A 25809-nucleotide genomic window follows, 5' to 3' on the forward strand; every position below is an offset into this window, starting at 1 on the left:
ATATGATACTTCAGGACCAAGTATCTTTTTATCTTCTTTTTTAGGACGAAATGAATCCTTTTTTGGATCAAGAGACCGAACAACCATTGGGGTGTGCAAAGGATAAGCCTTATCCATATTAAAGCGTTTTAATAATTTTTCAATATATGTTGATTGATGGATAAGTATTCCATTTGAATTATGCTCGATCTGCAGGCCAAGACAATATTTTGTTTTCCCCAAATCCTTCATTTCAAATTCTTTTTTCAGATATTCAACAGTTTTTGAGAGCTCTTCAGGAGTCTCAATTAAATTCATGCCATCAACATAAGCTGCTACAATAGCAAATCTCGATTTTGACCTTCTGATAAAGACACATGGGCATATAGGGTCATTCACATAGCCCTATTTTTTCAAATAATCACTGTGGCGATTGTACCACATACGTTTGTATTGTTTTAATCCGTACAATGATCGTTGTGATTTAATTGAGTACAAGCCTCTTGAATTGACCTTTTTTGCTTCAGGCAATTTGTATCCTTCAGAGAGTTTCATATAAATTTCAGCGTCTAAATTTTCATATAAATAAGCAGTAACTACGTCCATTAGACGCATATCCAGTCCTTCAGAGACTGTTAAACTGATTAAATATCTGAATGTGATTATATCCATCACAGGTGCATATGTTTCATCAAAGTCTATACCGGGCCTTTGGGAAAAGCCTTGGGCTACAAGCCTGGCTTTATATCTAGCAATTTCATTTTTCTCATTTTTTTTTCTCACAAATACCCATTTATATCCAACGGGTTGTACGTCTTGAGGTGTTGAAACTACAGACCCAAACACTTGACATTTTGCTAGGGAAGCTAATTCTACTTGAATTGCTTCTTCCCATTTAGGTCAATCATGTCTTTGTTTGCACTCAGCCACAGTACGTGGTTCAAAATCATCATCATTCAGAATTTTAGTAGCTACTGCAAATGAGAATATATCATCAATTATAATTGTTTCACGATTCCACATTTCTTGTGTATGAACATAATTTAAAGATATTTCAATATTCTCATTTTCCTATTCTTTAGGATTTTGTACCATTTTAGGGGTTTGTGCCACTTCAGGGGCTTGAGTCTTTTCAGGGACCATAACCTCTTCTGGAGGAATATTTGTCTTTCTTTTTCGAGGAACAGTGTCCTTCGATCCAACAGGTCTACCACGCTTCTGACGTGAGGTAAATGGATCAGTCACAGCTCGAATAGACTGTTCAGCAGTCACATTAATTCTTGCTAGTGTATTAGCAGCTGGAACATATGATCTTGTCACTTTTGTCGTATCAACAAATGCATCAGACATTTGGTTGGCAATAATTTGTAATCGCACTATCCTTTGCACTTCAGTTTCACTTTAGAATGTGCGAGGATCTAAATGAGACATGGTAGGTACATACCAAGTAAGTTCACACCTAACTTCAGGAGGTATTTTCTTTTCCCCTAAAGATGGGAAAGTTGTCTCATCAAAGTGACAATTTGTAAAATCGTGAGAAAATCATATATATGGGCCCGAAGTTCCGAGTTTTATGATTTACAACTTGAAGTTTGTAAAATCATGAGAATACATATATATGGGCCGGAAGTCTCCAGTTTTATATATATGGGTCGGAAGTCCCCAGTTTCATCAAAGTCTTTATTTTAATAATGATATCACATTTACAACCTGAAATTTGCATAAAGTGTGAAAAATATGGACTTGCAGTCCAAAACATAATCAGAATACGTATTATAATATTCTGAATATTAATTACAAAACCAGAAGTTTTGTAGATATGAGATAATATATGGACCTGAAGCTTCCAAAATTAATTTCAATATTTCTCCTATAAAATCAGTTATTTTGTACATATGAGATAATATTTGAACCTGAAGTTTCAAAGATTAACTCATATTTATTGTCTACAAAACCAGAAGTTTTGTAAATATGACAATAATTGAACCCGAAGTTCTTAAAATTAAATGGATAATATTAAATGGGCTTTTTGCATGAGTCTCCACCTAGAATTTGTGAGCCTTGAAAGACTAACTAAATAAAATATCCCAGAAGGACAAATACAAACTATTATCTTTTGACATCATATCCCTGAAGGATTGCATGTCGAAATATGAATACAATGACTCTATATTTAGTATAAATTTGTAATATTCAGAATCTTTTCTTGAATGTGGAAAATAAAATATTCCCCACATTTTATTTTTGCTCCTGTAGTAGCAATATCAGAAAAAAAAATTTGAATTAATATTTTTTTCGTTATACATCGTTCTCTGAAGTGAACGCAACTACCAAAAGTAGTTATTATGAGTATGAAATGCCCAAAAATTTTTATAATTAAATCCATCATATATATTTATTTTGGAGTCATACATATTATTTTGTATTTTATTGTCATGTTCTCTTCCTTTCAATATTTTGTGTATGTTATAACTAACGTAATTTTTAAATAAAAGGAAATGGACTCCAAAATTGAAGCGTTGACTTCAAAAGCTGATGTGGGAGACATATGTTTGGTGGATAGTGCAACAACGCACACAATTCTTAAGGAAAAGAAATTTTTCTTATCTTTAGCATTAATTGAAGCTAAAGTAACTACCATATCAGGATCAATTGATCTGATAGAAGTCTCCAGAAGAGCCACAATTATGTTAAACAATGAGACCAAATTAAGCATCAATGATGTATTATATTCAAGTAGATCCAGAAGAAATCTACTAAATTTTAAAGATATAAGAAATAATGATTATCATCTTGAAACCATGAGTGAAAATGGTACAAAATTCATCTGTATAACTAATAATGCCTCCGAAAGAAGGCTTATACTAGAAAAATTGTCTGTTTTATCATCTGGATTGTATTATACAATCATAAAGGTAATTGAAACTTACGCAATATCGAACCAGAAGTTCGTTGATCCAAAAACATTTATGCTTTGGCATGATCGTTTAGGCCACCTAGGATCTATAATGATGCATAGAATTATTGAAAATTCAAATGGAATACTTATCCATCAATCAACGTATATTGAAAAATTATTAAAACACTTTAATATGGATAAGACTTATCCTTTGAGCACCCTTATGGTTGTTCGGTCTCTTGATCCAAAAAAAGATTCATTTCGTCCTAAAGAAGAAGATGAAAAGATACTTGGTCTTGAAGTACCATATCTTAATGCCATTGGAGCCTTTTTATATTTGACCCAATGCACGAGACCGGATATATCCTTTGCAGTTAATTTATTGGCTTGATTTAGCTTTATACCAACCCGTCGCCACTGGAACGGAATCAAACATATACTTCGTTACCTATGTGGAACTAGAGTTTTGAGATTATTCTATTATGTCAAATCCCTTAAAAATCCTAGTTTGATTGAATATACAGATGTTGGTTATCTTTCTGACCCCTATAAGGCCCGTTCACAGACGGGGTATGTTTTCACTTATAAGGACACAGCTATATCATGGCGTTCCACCAAGCAGACCTTGGTTGCAACTTCTTCAAATCATTCAGAAATTTTAGCTCTCCATGAAGCCAGTCGAGAATGTATATGGTTACGGTCTGTCATCCATCATATTCAGAATGCATGCAATCTTTCTTCTACAACAAACACTCATTCTATATTGTATGAAGGCAATACAGCATGTATAGCCCAGATTAAAGGTGGATACATCAAAGGAGACAGAACCAAACATATCTCACCGAAGTTCTTTTACAATCATGAACTCTAGCAGAGTAAAAAGATTGATGTCAAGCAAATCAGATCCAGTGAGAATCTTGCAGATTTGTTCACTAAGACACTATCGACATCAACATTTGAGAAGTTAGTGTATAACATCGGTATGTGGCAGCTCAACACGCAACCAAGTTAATCCTACTACAAAGAGGGGGAGCGTTCATCAGGAGGAGCATTCATCAGGCAAAATTTTGAAGTATTGGACAACAGGTGCACTGTACTCTTTTTCCCTTCACTAGGTTTTGTCCTATTGGGTTTTCCTAGTAAGGTTTTTAATGAGGCAGTTTAAACACGTCCAACGCCAACTTACAGGCATTTAATAATTATGTTTCTTTGCTTTGCTTTTTATCCCACTAGGTTTTTCCTTAGCAAGGTTAATATAATTATCTGCAAGTGGTGGAAATCCAAGGGGGAGTATTATGCATGGTGAATTTTTCCACCCCACATTTTTGACTTTGGCCAGAAGAGATGGGAAGACATTAAATGCCTTAGAAACTTAGCTTGGAAGAAACTATTTTTACTGGCTGGAGGGGCGGCAATTTTCCTATAAATACCCCCCCTCTCTTCATGTAATACACACACATTTCTTGTTTTATCTTCTTGCTTCTTCTTGATTCTTTCTTACTTCTGCCGTGGCTTTGCCTTAATAAAATCATAACTTTCTTTCGGCAATTCAATCATTTTCCCATTTATTTCATTATATTTATAACAAATTTCAATTTGTTTGAATCCAACCTTTTTTTCAAGCAATTGTATATTGTGCCCCCCGCATAGAGTTTATTGAAGGTCTCAAAAACTAGCTTCACTACATAAATAATATTCATCCAACTATATAATTGATCGATCAATGTTTTTATTGTTATTCTATTTACCTTCAATTGGAGCTTATTCAAATTTGAGCTTGAATAAGCTTGTTGCAACCCTATTTTCAAACTCAAGTTTCAAGAGTATTTGACTTATCAAACTCACAAATTTAAAAAATTCAATACAAAATAATTAAAATAATATTATTTTAACTAATACACATTTAAACGATATTGTTTTATTACCGAACTGAACTCAATACTCAATTCAAACTTAGACTCAAACTCAACCCCTCTCAAACGAACTACGTTTTAACACTTTTGAGGCGAACTCAAGCTTAACTTTATTTAAGTTGAGACAAACTCAAACTCAGTTCAAATCCAACCATACTGTAAACCACATAATTCAGTTTCTTGCTGTATTTTCACTTGACAGATACAAGATTTGAGAAGTGGAAAAAATTACGCTGGTAGAAAATTTTCATTTTTAGGCTTTAACGACTATGCCAAGAATTAGTCCTATTTTATTAATCTTAAGTAATATAATAAAAAGGTTCTTAGCAGTGTTCTCTTTAAATGGTAAACTGTAAGCAGCTACAATGTCAACAAGTAGACACCAGCATGGATTTCCTATATTTGCGATCTGCGTTCTGGTCTAACCAAGCAGCACTTATAGTTACTCAGTTGCTTTGCCTTTTCTTCTGCTGCTACTCCCAGTTTCTACCAGGTAACACACCATAGACTCTACGTTGTCGCCAAATATGCTGTAAGCTTCTATCACTTGCGAATAACTAAACCCCATTGAGAGTACCATCTGCATACCGCTGCTCAGAACTGTATCCCGTACATTGCTCTCTCTCCTACCTTCTGCCTTGCTCTCACTACATGATGACCCTGCATGGAAGGTAACCATATTTATCAACATCGATGTATCATAATGCAACAGATAAAAATAATGTAACCATCTAATAGTCCCAAATCTCCTGTACAATAATCCCAACATGATAGAATGACCATCCAGTAGATAAACAACTTGTTTCTATATGCATATAGCCATAAAATCGAAACATTGTCCTCAATTGTGTGATGGGGATAAACAGAAACATAGACCATACAGGTTTTACTCCATGTGCTCTATTCCTAACAGTTTCAATCACATTAGTTGTCATCACTTGCATCCACCAATTGGGAAACTGCATAATTGACAAATATATACTCACTAGCTCCAGAGGATGAAGGCTCAGCCCCTGAAGTAGAAGACTCTTTATGGGCAAGTTGCCGCTTCAGTTTTTCATTAGCAAGATATTCAGCCCGGGAAACTTCCATCACCATACGCTCAATTTCTTTTTCAGTAAGCTCCAAATCAGAGTAAAACCGCCCCTCAGCTAGAAGTGCCTGTTAAAGTGAAATATGGAGCATCCTGTTAATAACAAATAAATTTAAATATTATATTGGACTATTATGCATGACACTAACAAAAAAAGGCACATGCATTATCAATCTGTTGGTCTTGTTGAGCCTTGATGGCAGCCTTGACTTGATCTTTGTCAACATTTGTCTGCAAAAAAACAACCATGATATAGTCAGCTAACATGAAGCTTTTTGCAATTCAAAAGCATTTAAAACCATCTACTCAGTTAAATCACCATGATCAACAAACCCAAAGAAACAGTCAGCAATTCTTCAACATAATTGAAATTGGCTAGCCAATGTTAACAGTATGGTTTTCATTCAAGCACTAAAAGAAGGTTCATATTTGTTCCCAATAATAACTATGATGAGAAAAGAAACTGACCCATTCAAACTACAACCAAAGGAGAAACATGGTTATGTGCATAATAAGCAGGTTATCCCATGAAATTATGAGCACCTGAATTTCTCCTATCGTGATCCTTCCCCTATCCATCTCTCACATCTTTAATGTAAGTAAACCTAATATAGCTCCAAGGGGCATTTCTAAACATTAAGTTTTCTCAATATGAAATAACCCAATCCAATAAGTTGCAAGAAAAAAATAATTACAAGAAAATGGACTAAATTATGGAGATGAAAATCCCAAACAGATAGACATACCCCTCGAAGACAACTGAACCCAAGTCCTGCACCCACTGTCTTGCGCCGTGGGTCAACAAGGGAGTTGTAGTGATTCCCATGATGATAACTTAGCCGTAAGGGAGGAGTGTCGGTGTTGTAGCATCCATGAAATATGTTGATGGGTTCTGCATTGATATCTTTTGTCAGAAAGATGTATAACAGACAGCAAAACTCATCTAGGCATGTTTATATCATTATTCACCACCACTAAAAACAGTACCTGTACTGTAGGAATAAATATGAATAGGTCGATTATACATCTCAGATAAGGCTTGAATCTCCACATTGTTTCCATAGACCTGGACCCAGGAGAAAAGATATACTTTCACATAGTGTAATGAAACAGGAATTAAAACTGAACCTAGGCCATATCATGAATGGGCTACCACAACTCAATTAAAAAACTTTATAAATAACAACAAATGCTAAACTAAGACCAAACAATAAACTTGGATCTGCATATTTGGAAAAAGATTACAAGGCCTGAACACACAAATGTAAGAAGATGCAAGCCTAAGGTGCTAAATTTAAAACAGTAATCCTGTTTATGATATGCAAGCACATTAATTTCTGCATCAATGTCATAAAATTGGCATAGATTCTGTCAACTGGTGAGCAAAAAGCCAATGACAAAGGCACCCAATATTAAGGAATATCATAAAACTTTATCCCAGGAATCATAAAATAAGGAAATTGGTGGGAAAGCTCAGCAATTTATCTGCCCATTGCATAACTATAACCAGTTCCGTTGCTACCGAATTAATCCATAACAGCATTATCAATCGCTTCTTCAGAAAGCATTGCATAATTTTTTTTATCTAAAAGACCTCTATATATTTCACTGACAATAGACAGACATGATAGCAATATTGGTTAATTAAAAGTGCTTTTAACAACGTCAAAAGCACCCTTAAATTCACCAACAATGTGCAAAAGTGAAGAGAAAAAGATAGAATTGGTAATAAAATTTAGAATTCTGTTACATATCATTAAAAACTGCACAATAAATCATGTCACTTCTTTTCTTTGATATTTTATCAAGCCAAGAGAATTGGTATCCTTGGGCTAGGCCCAAAGTATTTCTTGAGGATTCAAACACCATTGCACTCTATTACCAATGTAAACTACAAATTTGATCAAGATTTAAACAAGGACAGGAGAAGATAAATTAAATTTCAAAAAAAATATATGTCTGTAAACGGCAAAGTAAATTAATAATTTAAAACTGATTGATTGAAGGGTTAACAATTAACATGAATTAAAGCTTCACATACCTTGTCTCTTCTCTTCCTCTTGCAGTAAGATGTAAAACCTTCGGTTATAAATTGAGAAAAGTGATCCCTCTCTCGCTCCTAATTGGTAAAAGACAATTTATAGTTTATAGAAATAAAAGATAAAGCAAGTCAAGTAATAACACCAAGACTGAATACAATAAAGAGAAATTATTGATAGAACATATTTATGACAAATGTGTGAAAACAAAAAGCATCCCACTTCAGAGTAGACGCACAGCTCTTATTGGAATGCAACAGTAAACTCTAACGAGTCCACAAAAGCAAAACTGGATAATAAAAGGAACTTTGATCAATCTCAACATGCTACAGACATGACAACAGGCATAGCCCTTAGTTTGAATCTTTAATATCTTCTCCTAGTCAGATAAAACCCCCCATATTCATCCCAATAGAGGGTCTGACTATGTCATCAACATATTGAGGCCCACTGACAGCTTAATTCAGAAAATATCTCATACCCAGTATCCCCACACCACCAGATAAGACATTTAAGGCAAAAATATTAATTTCTTCTATGCTATTTTTTCAGCCATGGTTTGAAATTCCTATTACAATCATATATACTTTTTTGGGAAAGCAAACCAGACCTCCTGCCAGCATGGAAATTACATCTGACAAACAGCAGTCAGCAAGACCAAGACAGAACCAATATAACACAATATGCACACAGTTAAATATTACAAGTATTATCAAGAATTACCGATGTTGTGCAAGATTCTTAGCTAAACCACAGGATGCAACTTGCAAGCTTAGGTCAGAAAATAAAAAAGGAAACACAAATTTTTTAACCTTAAATTTCGAAAAATTCTCCATTTTTATCAATAATTCCAATGATAAATCTAACAACATTCATTGACCCTTTTTGAAATTTAGTTGCATCAAATGACTGAAAAAAGGAATAATATCAAGGCAACAGAAACTCAACCGTATGATAATAACCAATGTAATTCAAGAAAAATAGGAAAAAAAGGGTTTACCATATAATCTATGCACATTTGCCTTGCCATATCATACAATTCAGAGTCCCCATAAACCTGATCTGCGACAGCACGGAACAGACAATTCCCATCCCCTAGCATTCGCTTGACTTCAAGACCTCTTGCCCGCCTGATATCAATCTCAAACTGACGTTCTCTTTCCTAAAAAAATGTAATATGACACTGTTATAATAGTGAAACAAACAATTGGAGCTGCAGTATCCAAACAATAAACAAAAGCATTGTCCCACAAAGTGAATTACTTGAAAACATGCAGAACTGAAGAAAAGATTTTTTAAAAAAGCTATACAACAAAATCTGTGTTGCTTTTCACATGTTTAAAGTTTATTTCAATTGCAAAAAAAAAAAAAAAAAAGCCATGAATCGACAATAGTATTGTATGACAAGTTCATTTTAATTAAATAATATCATAAACTTACCAAGTCATCATAGGAGGATACAAATCCAGGACTCTGCTCATCAGCACTATTATACCCCTCACTTTCGACATGGGACCTGGGAGATGAAGGCCTTGATTCAGATGGTGAAGTCCTTGTGGAAACAACAGGCCAGGCAACTGCTCTTCTCGATGGTCCAATACGCCCAACATTTGAGCTTCCTGAGACAGATCTTCTTGAATTCGAGTTTGATGCCAAAGGTTTTGGAGGTGGAACAGGAGGTGGGGGCGGTTGTGGATTTCCACTACTCATTTGTGGAGACTCACCACTTGAACCTTCACTCTCAACTGAAACTCTCTCTGACATTCTCAACCCACCTAAACTCTTCATTAATTCCCCTGAACCCATATTCCCCTCATTATTCAATTTCTCATTCTCACCATTTTTTTCACTTGAACTATCATTGTGATCATTATTGACAGTTTCACCAAAAAAATCATCACTCTTCACAATTTCATTATCACAAGTTCCACAGTTATCCAAAAGCTCATCCCCAACAACTTGTTCCAACACTTGCTCTACAATTTCATCATCTTTCACAGAAGAAAGAACCTGAGAAGTGCTAACCTGTGGCTCTCCTTGAGCTGAAGAGGGCCCAGCACGGTTTTGATTTGAAGAAGAGCCACCTGCAGAACCTCGCTGAACCAAAATTCGAGTCATTGAATTCAATGTTTATAATCTCTAATTATTTTGTTCAGATACACCCTTTAAGAACCCGTGTTTAGAGAACCAAAACCATAGTAATCATGGGTTTTTCACGCGTTTTGGCCTTGGGTACGGTGATGCCAATTCCTTGGTTGAAGGATTTTTTCCAGCCCAGCACTGTGCCCTTGTTCTGCTCCTCAGAAAACGATCTCTGCATTCCCCTAACAATTCTCATGAGACCTAGACCGCCAATTATAAACAATAAAACCCTCTTTCTAAGTAGTGGAATTTTACCCGAAAAAAGCAGTCTCAACGAAATTCACCTTCAACAAGGCCAAGCTGCAATAAAAAGAAAACATTTCCACAAAGGAAATCAACAAAAGAATCTTAATTTTGTCAAACTAATCCCTAATCCTCTAATTGATTCCAACAAATTTCAAGCAGATTAAAGTTTCAAACCCAAATTTAATATGAAAGTTCGCCTATAGAACTAGTTGACAGTCATAAACTGATTATTTTCATCAATTTGCAAGACAAAAATAAATTACAAAACTGCTTTCAAATCATCTGACGTAAAAAGAAATTCAAAAGAATGTACCTAATTCAATTAATTCACTCTCTTTAGCTCAGATTCTCATATTTCCAGCACACATTAAAACAATAACACAAATTCCAAACTCCACAAATTTTGTTCTTTTCTCACCCCTTCTCTTACCATTTCGCAGCAACCAAACAACGGCTAACTCAATACAATAAAAATTCCCCAAAAATTAAAAAAAAAAAAGAAAATGAAAAAAACCTAAAGAATCTCTTTTGTTATCTTCGATCAACGATCACCATATATTCAACAAAATAAAAAACCCTAGAGTTGACTGAGAACCAACTTATGCGACTCACCAGAAAGAAAAAACAGAGCCACAGGTAGAGAAAAATCTTGAAACCGTGGTGAAGATATCTGCAAAATGATATGAATTTTAGGTTTTTTTAATTAATTAATTAATGTTTTTTTTTCAATGAAGAAAAGAAAAAAAGAAGGGATATTAACCGTACTTGCGAAGTAAAGAAGAAAATGAAGAAGGAATGGGATGGTAGTGTAGTGTGGGAGGCTGGCTTTTAACGGTGAGGGATGGTCAGTAGTGACGTGGAATTTAATCGAAGCGACGACGAGTGTCTCAGAACGTTCACGTGGCTCGTTCAGATGTGATTGAATCACGCGGCTTCCACTCGTGTGAAGTAGCTGTCGTAGAAATAAAAAGTAGATTTAATTCTTGATCAGGACACCAAGTTGGTGGACGTTCCGAAAAGAGATTGGGACACGTGTAGCTTTTTTACTTCTTGTTAGAGAGAGAAAGAGATCAATTCATTATTCTCCTCCGTTTTTATTTTTAATAACGAATTCTTTCTCCGAAAACGAGTTCACACTTTTTATAATTTAATCACTTTTATCATTTTATATATTAAAATATTAAAATTATTTTTATTTTTAATCCCACACAAATTTATATTTATGATTTTATATAAAATATAATTTATTATTATTTAATATTATAATATTATATTATTACATAATTTAATATTATAAATTTATATTGTTATATTATTTAATATTATTATAATATAGTTAAAGTATTGAAGATTAAAATTAGAAATTAGTTGATAAAGATTTGTGTCTGAATAAAAACATATAAAGAATAGATTGATATTAACGTCAACGTTTGGTGTTCTTACCAACTTCTTTTTCGTATGTTTTTTTGTCCAGATTTAAATTTTCGTTAACTCATTTCTAATTTTAACCGTCAATACTTCAATTATATTATAATAATATTAAATAATATAACAACATAAAATTTTAATATTAAACAATAGTAAATTATATTTCATATAAAATAATAAATATGAATATTTATAAAGTTAAAGATAATGATAATTTATGTATTCTAACAAATAAAATAGTAAAAATGTTTAGATTATAAAAAATATGATATGAATATATAGGTGGGTCATTTTTGGGCAAAAAAATTCAATATCCCCTTTTTTTTTTTTACATAGTATTGCAAGATGTATCAAAATAATATAATATTATTATATGATATGATATATATTTTATGATATGATATATATTATTGATACAAATTGATACATAATATATATTATTGATGTAAATCAATATGTCTTTTAAAAAAAAATGATAACATAATAGACATAAGAAAAATTTAAAAATTTTAAGAGTGTTTATAGATGTATCAATTAAAATTTTTTATTATTTTATTAATATTTTATATTTAAAAATATATTATACGATACGATACAATATACGTTATAAAATATTATATTTTTTAATATTAATTTTATGATTATATATTGGTTTAAATGTATTTTTTTTTTTTAATTTTTAAGATTCTTTTAAGATAAGGTTTTAGGTTTACATATTAAATTGTTGAATTTTGTTGGTGTTTGTTGTTTAATGTTGTTAAAGTTGTTTGAGACAGAAGGAAATTAAAATTGTCAAACACAATTCTTACAACTATATATATCCATTAAATAGTATTATATATGTAAATAATAAATAAAAAATTGTATATAAATAATGATATATTATTATGTAATTAGATATAACGTTATTTTTAATTCAAAACCACTAAATTATATTATAACATATCATTGTTTATACATAAAATTTTATTGATATCGAGTAATGTTATATGCATAACTTTTATACACAATTAATGATGTGTCATTATATAATTAGATAATTTAAAATTAAAGATAAATTAATATTTAATCATATGGTGATACGTCATTAGTTGTCTGTACAATTTTATTGTAAAATTTTTTATGCATCAATGGCATTGTTTGCAATAAAAACTGAAACAATAAACAAGATGGCAATGTAGAGGTAGGCTCCCTTCATTGCTTTAAAATGAAAGTATAATTTGGGTGGGTTTGCAAAAGAATATTCTAGAAGGTTTAATTAGGGTTAGATTCGAATCGAGTTTAATTTGAACGAGTCTAAACGAGTTTAAGTTCAAGTTTGAGAGTTGAATATATTCATTGGGGTAAATCCAATTTTATTGTTAGTATTATGAATTGTACTTAATCAGATGCAACTCTTGCACAGGCAACTTTAATCACTTAAAACCATATACAAACACAAAATGAGAGAGCCTCCTGCTTTTATGCAGGGGAATTATATTGCAGCATTCATACAACACATTACATTTAATTAAATCCAATGAGAAATTGAACTTCCCTCTTCTCTAGTTTCTTCCAAGAGCAATACCCGATAACATAATGAGGCACATCAGTATGAATGCTGCAATGAAAGATCCCACCACAGCCCCACTAGTACCTTTGCAGAAGTCACCATACTGCTGACAAATAGCAAGCCAATTGGCGCTTGGATTCCCATAATGAGCCAAATACACTATGGATGCAGCAGCAGCCGCAGCCCCAATGGTGAGACCGGTAATCACCTGAACCATAAAGTATAAGTACACTTTTACCATGAAGATAAGCTGATCTCAAGATATATACTATTGAGCTTACTGTGTCACAGATGAGAAGGAGAAGCCGAGGCCCAGCTGCATGAGGCCTAATGATGCAAACGATGGCGACGGGTAAGGAGAGGACAAGGTATGCACTTGTGATGGCGTTTGCAATGACGAAAAACCTGCATACATTTAAAACTAGTAAATATATGTGGGCGTTGAAGGTACAAGTAACAAGAAATAATATGCATACACGAAAACTGGGAAATCATCATATTCAGCTTGGAACTGGAAGAACTGAGTGACGAAAGGCAGAGTTTGGTCAGTTGTGCCCATAGCGGCAGTGGCACCTAGAGCTGCTCCAATAGCACCGAGTCTCAAAACAAAGTCGAAAATGGCAACACCCTTTTTCCACCTTCCCGGTGGGGGTGGTGCAGCTTTGCTAGTGGTCAAGACAACTGCAGGAGCCTTTCCTTTACCAGTGGACTTCGACTCAGGCATAGTTATCACTGTTGAATCTCCACTGCGCCCTGAATCCATTTGGGTATTTTGTGGAGAGATGAAGCTTAAGTAATTAGCTTGAAGGGAATTGAGCTTGGTATGAAATGGCACGCAGTGAAGTGTTTTATATAGTAAAGTAGAGTTGGGAAATGGGTTAGTTCTGTTTGAAATATAGCATAAAGGGAAGTTAGGTGCTTTATGGAGGAGTTGTTAGAGGCTAACTTGCTCCACTTCATACAAATTCATGCGTGTATAGGGATTATAACAATTTTAAGTCCAACTTTTTAACTGGTATGAAGAAGAAGAATCATCCTTAAATCACAACCACAACAAAGATTGGAGATCAACCAATCAGCAGACTTGAATAGCTAGCTCTTCTATTGATTATTATGCACTGGTCAAAGATGCATTACATCATCAAACCACACCTACTTAATATTCTTTCTTTAGCACTAGCAGTAGCAGGGTCAACATCTATTCTTACAAACCAATTTTCCGAAAGAAAACTGTTCATGTACAATTTATTTCGCAGCATATTTATGGGATCACTGAGCTATCCTAATTCCATCTTGAAATATTCTGGCTACCAGAGGATGGCAGCGAAGAATTCTGCTTTACTTGCCTGCTTCCTTTTTGTTTGTTTCAAATATACCAAAGCAAATAAATAGAGGAAGGGAAAGAAATCGGTAGCTATCTGAATTGCATTTCCTTTGACCATATCAGAATTGTTCTTCTGGTGTCATCAAACTCGTGTAATTCAGTAAAACAGTTGCATTTACATAAACAAACACTTCGGTATAACAAAAACACTGTCAAACCCAAACTTTGGAAGGTCTTTCAGTACAGCTGGAAAAATATGCCAGCCCCTCTTCTTTATACAAGCCGCAGTAGAAGCTACTCTTTATTCTACATGTGCCATGTCTGAAAACCCTGGGGGGGTAAAGAATACAATCTGACAGCTATTGATGCTTGCAGTCGGTATTCCTATATGTGCTGTAACAAAACAAATTTTCAAAGGAATGTCCTCTCTAACAGAATCTGATTCCACTGTGTGACTATATCTTGTAAACAGATATTCCTTATGGTCGTAATCTCCAACCCCGCTCTGCAAGTGCTTCATGCACCCGATTAGCTGCTTCTGCAGTGTCATTAAGGGGAGGATAGCTCCAGCTTTCTGACATCTGAAAGATATAAATAAACATAAACACTCAGGTACCTGGAAAATTAAACATCAGAACTACATCTACTCTGTTATAGGGAATAACTGAACTTTGGTTTAGCTTCGCCATGTAATTCACAATTTACTTACATCCTCAGATCCTGTAAAAGGCCGAACCACTCCTCGCTCCCTCAAAGACTTGTGGAAGTCTGCAAACTTCCATGTACAGCGCTCAGCTCCCATAACATACACAGGTTTCCTGCAAATAAGTCATTGAAAATATAAACTAGTATTCAAATCATTATAAGAACAGGACAAAATTGCCTGGTACATACCCAGTGCTGCAAGCTTCACTTATCATACTGATTGAATCCGCGGTGATGACAAAAGCATCAGCCCAAGCTAAATTTCCCATGTGTGGATTTGGCTCTGCAATCCATAACATTAAATAACCATTCCACTTCATTATATGTTTTAGAGTAACATTACACACAATCTATACATCCAAGTGAGTTTACAATAGTAATTTATTGTCACACTATTCATTCTTATCAATTGCATTGACTATTTTACTTCCACATTTTAATTCATTATGTGCTACATCCATCTGTATACAAAAATTTGCAGAAAAGGAGTGCAAATGCAGTATTATTCTAGATTTTATCACAAGAAAAATTTCAAACAATTGAAGGTACCTCGGCCATCCCAGACGTAAACTTTTGGATCATTTCCAAGTTCTTTGATAATGATCTTTGATACCTGTGACAATGATTGCCGAAGAACACTAATAAGCACTATCTCTTATAAAAGTTAATGACAAAATTAACATATATATTGCATTGAAACCTTTTCAGGTGTTCTATTAGAGAAGGATATTCTGATGCTCCCACAGCTCACAAAGACACTGAGAAGACTGGACGTTAACTGCTTTGCAAGATCTGAACCATATCGACAATGGCCTGTGAAAAATTTTGGGCACTAAATCAGATAAACATACAGAATTCTCATATGATAGTTCCACAAGAAGAGCAACATCAAGCCAATCATACCATGTGAGATATCTTAAGGACAAGTTTCAGCACATACATTTTTATTTTACTTGGTTAAAAGAATGCCAGCCAAATGAGGATAGGCTAGTATAATGTCCATGCCAATGACTTGATGTACTAACACTTTTTATATTGCATGGTAAAATAATGGCCTCCAAATGACGATAGGGTAGTAAAACATCCATACTAACGGTTTTATATATTGTTTATTAGTTTTCATGTGTTTCAGCATGTCTTAGCATCATTATACACCATAAAAGGGAAGCTAGACATTGGACTGTGGAGGAGATGCAATGTAAGCATAGTAAATTATGGCTGAAATTGACTTTATGCATTGCCAATATACAAGTATGTACCACAGCTTGTCCATAACAACGATCTTAACTTTTTGGGTCAACTCTTAATATATCAAACCCAAAGATCTTAAGTTCACATCCCTCATGTCATACACAGAATTGTTGACACAGAATTATTATTTGGTACTTGATGTTGGAATTCTTCTGTCTAAACTTAGGTTTGATCACAATTATACACTTTTGATCGGAGGCTTATTATTGTTTACAATAAAACTATGTGCACACATTTTTGAGTACACAGCTGATGTATCATTATATCACTAGGTGAATTTGAATTAGGGATAAAATAACACTCAATCATATAATGACACATCAACTATCTATCCAATTGTATACTCGACAATGTGTACATATAACATTGTTTTATAGTTTCTTTATGCTTTATTTGAATGCTTAAGATTTTGTATTGTGTCAAGCCCAATGTCTGAATGAATATTCATTTTTTTAATTTTAAAAAGGAAAACAGAAGAAAAGAAAGGACAATACCTTATATAGTTTTCTCCATTTTTCTGTATTTTATTTTTCAAAATAAAAAAACACATGCCACTGATTGAATTCTCATAAACTTTTACAAGTAATTTCAATTTGATTTCTAAATATATGAAGAAGAATTTTTATATATTAAAAATATAGAATTTCAACTTCATAAAACTCAACTGAACACGTTTCATTGTTCTCATTTCCAGAATGTTATATTCAAAAAAGTAAACATAAAGCATTCTTTTTTGCGAAGAAACAAAGAAAATATATAATTTATTGATAAAATAATTACAGATAAGTGAACAAACTATCCTCAAAAGTCACATCAAACAGCTTCTCTAAACTTAAAAACAGAATATTCAATTTCTTACTTCAAAATTTCAAATTAATATTACCAAAATAATTTTGTAATATAATACCACACTGCGACTAAGATTTCAGAGTAAATACCGGTCAGTTCATGTAACATAAAAGAATTAAAGCATCAAGAAATTACCAGTAGGCCCCCCAATATTGACCACAACTAAGGGCTTTGGCAAAGGTGCAAATTCGTCATGCCATGCACTTGCTGCACTGCGTAATGCAGCAAAATCAATATGATGTAAAGCTCCTGTAGTAAGGACCTGAATTCAAAAGTCCACAGCAGGGGCCAAAAACTTCAGTGCTAGGAAGAAGCTATAGTTCCTCATAAAAGGACCATATACAACAATGATACATACCACATTCTTCTCAGGAGGCTCACGTGGAGTTATCCAACTCCGGAGAAATCGTGGAATTTTCTCTTGTGCTTCAGGACTCAAAGGATAATAATCATGACGAGGGGTGACCACCAAGTCAAATCTATTCAAATGTACCCTAGGATGTTGTATCTGCAAATAGAATAATTAAATAAATAAATTAAGTAGTGACGATAGAAATATAAAGACAAAACTTGAATATTTTTATTTTCAATGAAAATTTGAGAGTTTATATACTCATTAGGGCAGACATATTGTCGTATATTGTACTACCAAATCTCCTATAAGTGGCAGCAATACTATAAAATGTTATTTACAGAACTGAGTGGATGTAAAGTATTTTTGAATAATAGATGCACTCTTTTCCATAGGGAAACTCACTATAAAAGGAGAAAAGACAAAAGAACCAATAGAACCAAGAAGTTACTTGTAAACCCTACAACTGACTAGCCCTAAAGATGACGCATCCATTTGATCAATAGAATAAAAAATGTGTCTCATTCAATGGTGAATAGTTTTCATGCATGAATGAATAATCTCCAGACAGTTGTATTTATGACTGTTTCTTCAGTGATTGTGCTGAGTCCCCTAGGTTCTGTTGGGAAGCCATTGTTAGTAGTGTAAGACTTTTTTTATATAATTGTGCTTTTGTAAGACAATTTTGTACCACATTATTAATATAAAATTTACGACTGTGATTGATGTAGGACAGACACGAGGGATCCTTAGTGACCTCTAAGATTTGTTTTTAGATTCTTCCTAGTTTAAATTAAAGAAAACTTCTTCAGATTGATCTTATTTCCTATCAGGGAGAGAATTTATTTCCTCCTATATAGTTATGTTATTTTCTAAGTATTTGTTTCTGTAATTTATTTATGAATTGGCTCACTAAAAGAATGCCAAATTTATTATTGTGGGATTACTCAAAAATACAAATTGATAATAAAGATGCTTTCTTTCCCTTTCTATTCTTTTATCACTTCTCCACTTTTTTCTTTTCTCTCCTCAAGTCTATCATTTCTATTCTTGTATTATATCTCCTCTTTCTTGCTTCCTCTCCTCAAGTCTATCATTTCTATCCATCTATAATTTCTACCATTTCTTGCTTCCTCTCCCTTTCCTGATCCCCATCAGTTCAATTAACAAAGAAAATTCATTAATGAACTTGCTTTCCTAACCAAAACATTATAAGATACGGCCTAATCTAAGCATAACAAAAATAACTGTGGCATTGATTAATTAATCATGCATAAGAATCAATATCTTCTTGGATAAACACCTAAAATTGAAGCACTTAAAAAACTATTTCAAAAAAATTCAAACTAAGATATAATCCAACCATATGAGTTTTATTCTCAATATATTTAATATTAGATTTCGTTAATGTAATAGTTTCAGAACTAAATAGAAAACAAAGAAAACCACTTCTTTCTGTTTTCAGACTTAACACAGTTTTTTAAATTGTATCCAGACACTGTTTCAAAAATGTTGTCATAAATGCATTTCCTCAAAATTTGTTGTATACCTCGTTTTCAGAACAAATATGTATCCAAATCCTTACCAAACAGACCTTTAATTTTTAATGAAGTAGAATACTTGGTCAACCACAAAACAGAAACAATAATAAGGCCCACTAACAAACCTGAACAACAAATACGTTCTCAGATGCTAAACGTTTTATAGAGCTTGCAATAGAAATGGTATCTCTGCCAGATGCAACTACCAGTAAAGGGCCATCCCTGGAAAAATTAACTGAAAACATTATTATGCTTGACCAAGGATGTAAAGGCATATTCCAGAATCTTAACTTGATAAATGCCAGATTTGGCTAATAAAAGAAAAAGTTCCATAAAATTAATTTGGTAGCCTTAAAACAAATATGCCACAGACATTCTGGGGTACATTTGATTGTCTTGTTAAAGAGTATGAAGGGCACGAAGAGTTTGGGGGTTTCCCACTCTAAAATGTGTATATATGTTATGGAAGACTACCATTAGGAAAATTAATGGCCTATGGTTTCCCGCAGTCAAAAACAATTTTTCCTTCTCAAAAACATTTTTCGCTTTGCAGATGAAAGAACTTGATTGCCTAGCCATTTTCTTCTTACTTCTAAAGCCCATACTAATTGTATATACTTTGTTATATGAACCTGAAATCCTCAATTCTCTGTTTCTTTGGGAGTGTTCTTCCAACAAATAAAAACAGAAAATGTATTAAAAGCATCTATTAGAAATATCTTTTTTAGGTGTACACGTCCACGATCATTGCTGAACATAATTAAATGAAGCTATTGCTATCAAGCCCCAGCTCAAACCAAACAGAAATTTCAAAATCAATATACAGTCAGTTATCACAACACTGAGCATAAAATTGGTTTCAGCCAAGTCTATCTTAACACATTAGTTGTGCATAAATAGAAAGGTGTCAATAATAAATAGTCAGAAAACGGCATACTTTTCATATGTATCACGAGCCATAGTCACAATCTGATTCACATTAGCTTCAAGTACAGATGATAAACCTGCACTGCCATTTTCCAAAGGTAAAGGCACAAGTTTCTCCCCTCGAGATGTCAGCAAAACTCTTGAGTAACCAAAAATTAGCCTCATGACATAATCTAGCTTTTTGTGAAGAGAAACTGGGAGCCAATGAAGCCACTCATGTATTCCTCCTTTTGGCCTGGTAACTCGCTGCATATTATGACAGTATTAAGCATAAGAAAGCTCAGAAAAAATTAATTAACTTCAGCTTTGAAAAGAAAATTAGGCAACTAAAACAAAAAATTCTAGCCTACAAAATAGTGGCTACGTCTAGTAGCAGTAACCTTAAATAAATTATAAGAAGCAAAACAAGGAAAGTTCCAACACCAGCAATTAATTTTATTTAATTTTGTCCCCCAAAATTCCCTTGCTCTCCCTGATGTGTTCCCCAAATTCTAAACTGAGAGCCACTTAAAATCTCTAACAAAAGGTCGTAGCTAGGATACTTTTATCTTTTGAATAAAGCCAACATTCTTAATCATCGTTACCCTGGCATACATGTCATTAGAAAAAGAGCCATTTATATTGAATTTTTCACATTACACAAGAACCAATGTTAAGTCAAATTATCATTACAATCTAACTGGATAACATAAACTAGAAAAGGAAAACCTACGAAAGAGTTCTTGTCAACCAGGGGAGGAAAGCACAATTTGATCAAAGCTCTTACATATAAGTCAAAATCATATTAGGATTTACATGGCAAAACACAAGCAATATTTCAAAGAATTCAGGTTGTGTGAATTCAAATCATATCAAAATTTTTATATGACAAAAAATACAAGTAAGCCTACATCCATGTTAAAAGACAGTATAAGCACAGCAAAAATGCCAACTAGAGACATCTTAATTGATCAGGAAGCATTAAATCTGATGAGTGAACTGTTAAGGAGAAGAAAGAGTCAAACATGAGTGACAATGACATTTAAAGGTTGAATTGTAATTAAAGGGTTTGTAAATGGTTAATTCTATTGGGAGACATAGATTATTCTTCTCATCTCATGCCTTCAGTCATAATAAGTTCATGCCACTTAAAAAGGCTCTATGCACTTAACTTTCATTCCATACCAATGAAAATCCACTTAAAGCTTCTCTAGCCTCATCAGCACTAAAGGAGGAACATGACCAAAGTAATATGTTAGAACATTGAGCTGAGAGCTGTACGTTTGGCCAAGAAGTCTTTCAAAAATTTGAAAGCTACTTCCCTCATCGACATGCTAATGTCCTTACAAATCAATCCCAAGATCTTGCACAATTGTTGCCTTAAGATCTTTTATTAAAAGTCTAAGGGCTAAGAAAGACAAAAGTAATCTACTTTAAAAACTAAATCCACAGCCAAATCCAGAACAGTAGCCACCTCTCATACAGGCCAAGGGTACTCTTGCCTAAATACGGCTACATAGTTGACTCTATCAAAAAATAAAGCAACACACATTCTAGAAACTTGGGCTCCCCAAAATTTTCCAGCTCTTAAAGCATAATACCATTTTCAGAAGGCTAAACATCACCAACCTAGCTGAAAACATTCTAAGTATGATATCATCCACATCACTCATGTCCATTTTTTTCCCCTTAACATTACAGTTTACCCAATTGAGTCCTCAACAACTTAACCGTTTAATTTTGTTTGCATTATTTTAACCCTCTGTTGTTTAATTTCAAGATATTTGATCACTAAACCACAAGATTAAAGCAAATAAATAACAAATTACACTAGTTTTAAGATCTATCAATAAACTTACATATAAAGCGTGCTTATCAGTGAGACCGAGAGCGCGGACCAACCCGAGGGACTGATTCTCCGAACCGGGAGAGCCGTTTCCGATAATAACAGCCCGTCTGATGACAGAGTATGCACCGCCGGAAAAGATCTCCGGCACACCACGGGTGGGACTGGGGGGTTCTGGAAGCCTTATCGGCCTCATGGGTTGGGGTTTAGGATTCAGTTCAGAGTTTAATAATTGATTGTAAACAAGCTAATTGGAGAGGAAACTGGCGTTGGTTTCATTGAGAGGTTGGCTTTGACAACTCCAAGTTCGATTTGTACTCGTTTTCTTATTTCAGTTTACTCGACTTAATTTTCTTCTCGTTGCGTAATAGTCTAACCTATTCAGCTTATTCAACTATTTTTTGTAATTCTTAATTAATTTTTTTAATTAAAGATGACCATGTATGAAAATATATTAATAAAACGTAAATAAGTTTCCAAAAAAGTTATGACGGCCAAAGCACATTTCACATTTTTTCTTGTAAATTTTAAAAATTCACATTTTACTTTCAACCTTAACCTTAAAAAATAACTTCTTTCTCCTCCGTCATCCCAATCCCTTGGGTTTGTTGCAAACTCCAGCAACTACGACAATGACAACCAGCCAGTTATGGCGTCAACCAGCCTTCTATGTGTCTTCTTGTGCTACCATTGATGACACCAAATGAAGTCAACAAAGCCCGAAGATAAAAAGACTTAGTCGAATAGGCTTCGAACAACAAAAATCCACACATTTTTCGTCAATTTAGCTTCAAATTTAGACGATTTTTTATGAAGACACATTCTCCGACCACAAACGTGTATAACAAGTATAATTGAGGAAATTTTTACTTTCACTTTCATCTTGATGCTTTTAAGTTACAATATAGGCAACTGATTTGAGTAATTTTTTATTTGAAAAAAAATAATTATCCCAAAGATAAATTATTTACCAAATTATTAGATATAATCAAATTATTATTATATATGATAAAAATTATAGGTATAAATAATTATTGTGTGGGATTATAAGTAATAAAAAATTATTAAGATATTATTTAGTCGAGATGTAAAGGGTTTAGGCCTCACATGTATAAGAAGGGGTGTTCCAAAATTTTATTTTATAGATTGGGTCTGAGTGAGATTGTTAAAAAGTTATTGGAATTTTGTAGGGGTAGTTCCATACAATTTAGCGGGGCCAACTATCAAAATTTTTAGGAAATACTGGTAACCACCCTAGGAGATATTGAATTATCATATTTTTATCTTTTGTTTTTTTTATAAAAAGGGATCAAACTTTCAAATATTCCAATTGAAAGGATCAAATTTGTAGTCTCTTACATAAAATTAGTCTAATCTCTAACATCTTTAAAATTAATGACTTGGATTTTTATTTTAATTCATAATTAATGACTAAGACAATTTAAAGGCCGACATATACAATCTTAAAACTTATGTGAACAATTGTTGATTGAATGAATTTTGTTGTTTTTTTTAAATCTATCAAAGTGTAACACCTTCGGATATGTACAAGGGTATTTTAATCTTTTTTTTTGAATTTATATGAATTGAATTCAATTCAATATGTGTTGATTTAAGGTAGGGATAGTTGTACACCACAGGGGTGTACATTTTTACATGCCTTATGAATGGCAAAATGGTCATTTTGTGTTGAGCACATGAAAATGACTAAGTGTTACAGATAAATGGTAATGTATGTTTGGTATGCATGCTCATGCATATGTTCAACAATTTTGAATTGGATACAAATTCGTTTCCTGATGATTTTGAGACATGTCTTTAATTGGGTGATTGAATGGACGACTGTGCTAGGGAGTGCATGATCATTCATGGTGTTATTTCATCATAATAAAAAGAAGTGGAAGGTTGTTTGGCTAATTTTACACTTTGCAATTTTAAAAAGCAAAATAACAAATAAGAGAACACACACAGAGAAAGAGAGAGAGAGAGACCATAAAACATGTAAAGGTATTTGGAGTATCGGGATTCCAATTGCCACATAAAGATTGTTGCTAAGACAACGGGCAAGTAAGTAGATGACCTCACCCTCTTTGAACTAGTTGAATGTTTTATTTGATTATTGTGATTTTGAGTTAGTGTTGTTGTGATTTATCAAAAGCATGATATATATGGTGATGGTTTATGGTAATGATAAAGAATGATTTTAGAGAATATAAGATCTACATACTAATTATGTGTACATGTTTATATGTTGATGGAACATGATTGTTGGATGATGAATCTCGTGACTTGAGTAGTTGATTTGCGATTATTAATTTCCAAAAGCTAAAAATATGTTAAGGATGAACTAGTATGCTATAACATGCTTTGAATATGTTAGATTTGTTATTGGTTACCCTAAATATGCAAAAGCCAGCAAGTTAAGGATTTCCAAACATCGATGAACGATCATCCTCCATAGCAAGGATGCCCGTTCATCCTCAATTATGATGATAGTTTCTCGTGCATTAAACACACGTTTGTCCTAGGGTTTTAGTTTGAATGATCGTGTGGTATAGGATGCATATTCGTTCATGGTGTTTTAGAATGAATAATCACTATAAGGAAGGACGATTGTGATTATGAGTATAAGATTTAACGACACTAGTATGCTTTTAGTCAATAGAGCAAATGAACGCTCGTTCTTAGTAGGGGCGAACACCTATGCATAGGTTAAGTGAAATGCACGAAGAGCAAGGGTTAGACACGCCTATTCAAATAGTGTAGAAAGACAATATTACCCTAGAGAGATCTTAACAAAGGCAAACTAAGATAGCTAGCTAAATTAGGTGTATTTGACTATGTGGATGCCAATATAAACCTGACAAGTTAGATTCAGATCGAAAATATAGAAATTTAAGAAAAGTGATGTACATCGAGATAGTAACTAGTTGTGTGCAAAAGTGACATATGTGAAAGCAATAAGGTTAAGAGAGAGTGAGATACCCATAATATGCATCATACACTTAATGTCAAGGCTTGTTAGTCAGTCACTTCAGTTTATGTGTGAATGGTAAGGGAAAGTGCCATTAGTTAGTTTCCTCGCATGGTTAGTGAGATGAATCATGTATGCACTCATGGTGTGGGTCATCTAAAGATGATAATCTAATTAGTTTCCTCACTATGCATACATGGTAAGAAAGGGATTGCAATCAAATTCCTTATGTGACTAGGGAATCAATAATAGTAGCCTGAAGCCTGACCAACAATAGAAAAAGGAAATCTAGGATGTTGTATGCTTTCACATAATATCATATATGTCAAGTTCAACTTAGGCAACAATTATCTAGGCACAAGGGTGCCAAGTTGAAATAGATAGGCACAGAAGAATGTTGGGAAAAAATCAATTAGTGACCACATATAGAGATAGTAGTAGAACACAATAACTTTTGAGATTTTGTGTGCAAGGTGTTGATAGGTCACCTATTTATTGAGTTATTTCCATTCAAGTGTTTCTTTTTTGTGATTTTGCAAGTCGATGAGGTAAGTTGCGGGGCATACAAAGAGCTAGCGGTTCAACTTAAGCTGTTGCATGAGATTGATGGGATAATGTTATTTCAATTATCGATGCATTTAATGTTATTTAGTTGATTTCGGTTTATACTTTTTGCACACATGTTTGATTAAGTATTGTTATATCATGCTATATCTATTATATGTTAGTCAAAGTTTAAGTTTGACATGTCTCTTCAGGTTTATATTCCA

The 25809-nt window shown here is 33.4% G+C and overlaps 3 protein-coding genes across 6 annotated transcripts; all 3 read right to left on the reverse strand.

Annotated features, from left to right (window-relative positions):
- Positions 1-5059: 5059 nt before the first annotated feature.
- Positions 5060-11150, reverse strand: LOC123208825 (OVARIAN TUMOR DOMAIN-containing deubiquitinating enzyme 6-like). 4 transcript variants are annotated; one of them, XM_044626398.1, is made up of 11 exons: positions 11077-11150; positions 10924-10981; positions 10321-10365; positions 9364-10237; positions 8924-9085; positions 7926-8003; positions 6872-6950; positions 6631-6776; positions 6050-6115; positions 5778-5952; positions 5060-5451 (listed from the first exon to the last, which is right to left on the reverse strand). In XM_044626398.1, exons 4-11 carry the CDS (start codon positions 10039-10041, stop codon positions 5234-5236), a joined length of 1602 nt encoding a protein of 533 aa, XP_044482333.1. In that variant the 5' UTR covers positions 10042-10237; positions 10321-10365; positions 10924-10981; positions 11077-11150; the 3' UTR covers positions 5060-5233. The 4 variants fall into 4 exon arrangements, with proteins under 4 accessions (XP_044482333.1, XP_044482332.1, XP_044482335.1 ...); XM_044626397.1 differs by having other exon boundaries at positions 9364-10365; XM_044626400.1 differs by lacking the exon at positions 11077-11150 and having other exon boundaries at positions 10924-11055.
- Positions 11151-13171: 2021 nt separating this feature from the next.
- Positions 13172-14551, reverse strand: LOC123209404 (casparian strip membrane protein 2-like). The gene is made up of 3 exons (XM_044627462.1): positions 13768-14551; positions 13573-13696; positions 13172-13499 (listed from the first exon to the last, which is right to left on the reverse strand). Exons 1-3 carry the CDS (start codon positions 14052-14054, stop codon positions 13284-13286), a joined length of 627 nt encoding a protein of 208 aa, XP_044483397.1. The 5' UTR covers positions 14055-14551; the 3' UTR covers positions 13172-13283.
- Positions 14552-14690: 139 nt separating this feature from the next.
- On the reverse strand, positions 14691-22435 carry LOC123209402 (mitochondrial fission protein ELM1). The gene is made up of 10 exons (XM_044627460.1): positions 22079-22435; positions 20251-20486; positions 19439-19535; positions 17779-17928; positions 17556-17682; positions 16021-16133; positions 15870-15933; positions 15510-15603; positions 15325-15433; positions 14691-15196 (listed from the first exon to the last, which is right to left on the reverse strand). Exons 1-10 carry the CDS (start codon positions 22259-22261, stop codon positions 15095-15097), a joined length of 1275 nt encoding a protein of 424 aa, XP_044483395.1. The 5' UTR covers positions 22262-22435; the 3' UTR covers positions 14691-15094.
- Between the last annotated feature and the right edge of the window lie 3374 nt (positions 22436-25809).

Source organism: Mangifera indica, chromosome 2, assembly GCF_011075055.1.
Source record: "Mangifera indica cultivar Alphonso chromosome 2, CATAS_Mindica_2.1, whole genome shotgun sequence".
In the NCBI taxonomy this organism is placed as follows: domain Eukaryota; kingdom Viridiplantae; phylum Streptophyta; class Magnoliopsida; order Sapindales; family Anacardiaceae; genus Mangifera; species Mangifera indica.

What these genes read in the sequence shown, in the direction of transcription:
- LOC123209402 (XM_044627460.1), bottom strand. Translation starts at nt 22,261, where the DNA reads ATGAGGCCGATAAGGCTTCCAGAACCCCCCAGTCCCACCCGTGGTGTG. An exon ending in CAATATTGGGGGGCCTACTG is followed by an intron (nt 16,134 to 17,555) that starts GTAATTTCTTGA and finishes AATTTTTCACAG; the next exon opens with GCCATTGTCGATATGGTTCA. An exon ending in AGTGAAGCTTGCAGCACTGG is followed by an intron (nt 15,434 to 15,509) that starts GTATGTACCAGG and finishes ACTTATTTGCAG; the next exon opens with GAAACCTGTGTATGTTATGG.
- LOC123209404 (XM_044627462.1), bottom strand. Translation starts at nt 14,054, where the DNA reads ATGGATTCAGGGCGCAGTGGAGATTCAACAGTGATAACTATGCCTGAG. An exon ending in GATGATTTCCCAGTTTTCGT is followed by an intron (nt 13,697 to 13,767) that starts GTATGCATATTA and finishes AAATGTATGCAG; the next exon opens with GTTTTTCGTCATTGCAAACG. An exon ending in TCCTTCTCATCTGTGACACA is followed by an intron (nt 13,500 to 13,572) that starts GTAAGCTCAATA and finishes TTTATGGTTCAG; the next exon opens with GTGATTACCGGTCTCACCAT.
- LOC123208825 (XM_044626398.1), bottom strand. Translation starts at nt 10,041, where the DNA reads ATGACTCGAATTTTGGTTCAGCGAGGTTCTGCAGGTGGCTCTTCTTCA. An exon ending in AAATGTGCATAGATTATATG is followed by an intron (nt 8,004 to 8,923) that starts GTAAACCCTTTT and finishes TTTACCAATTAG; the next exon opens with GAGCGAGAGAGGGATCACTT. An exon ending in AAGACCAACAGATTGATAAT is followed by an intron (nt 5,953 to 6,049) that starts GCATGTGCCTTT and finishes TCACTTTAACAG; the next exon opens with GCACTTCTAGCTGAGGGGCG.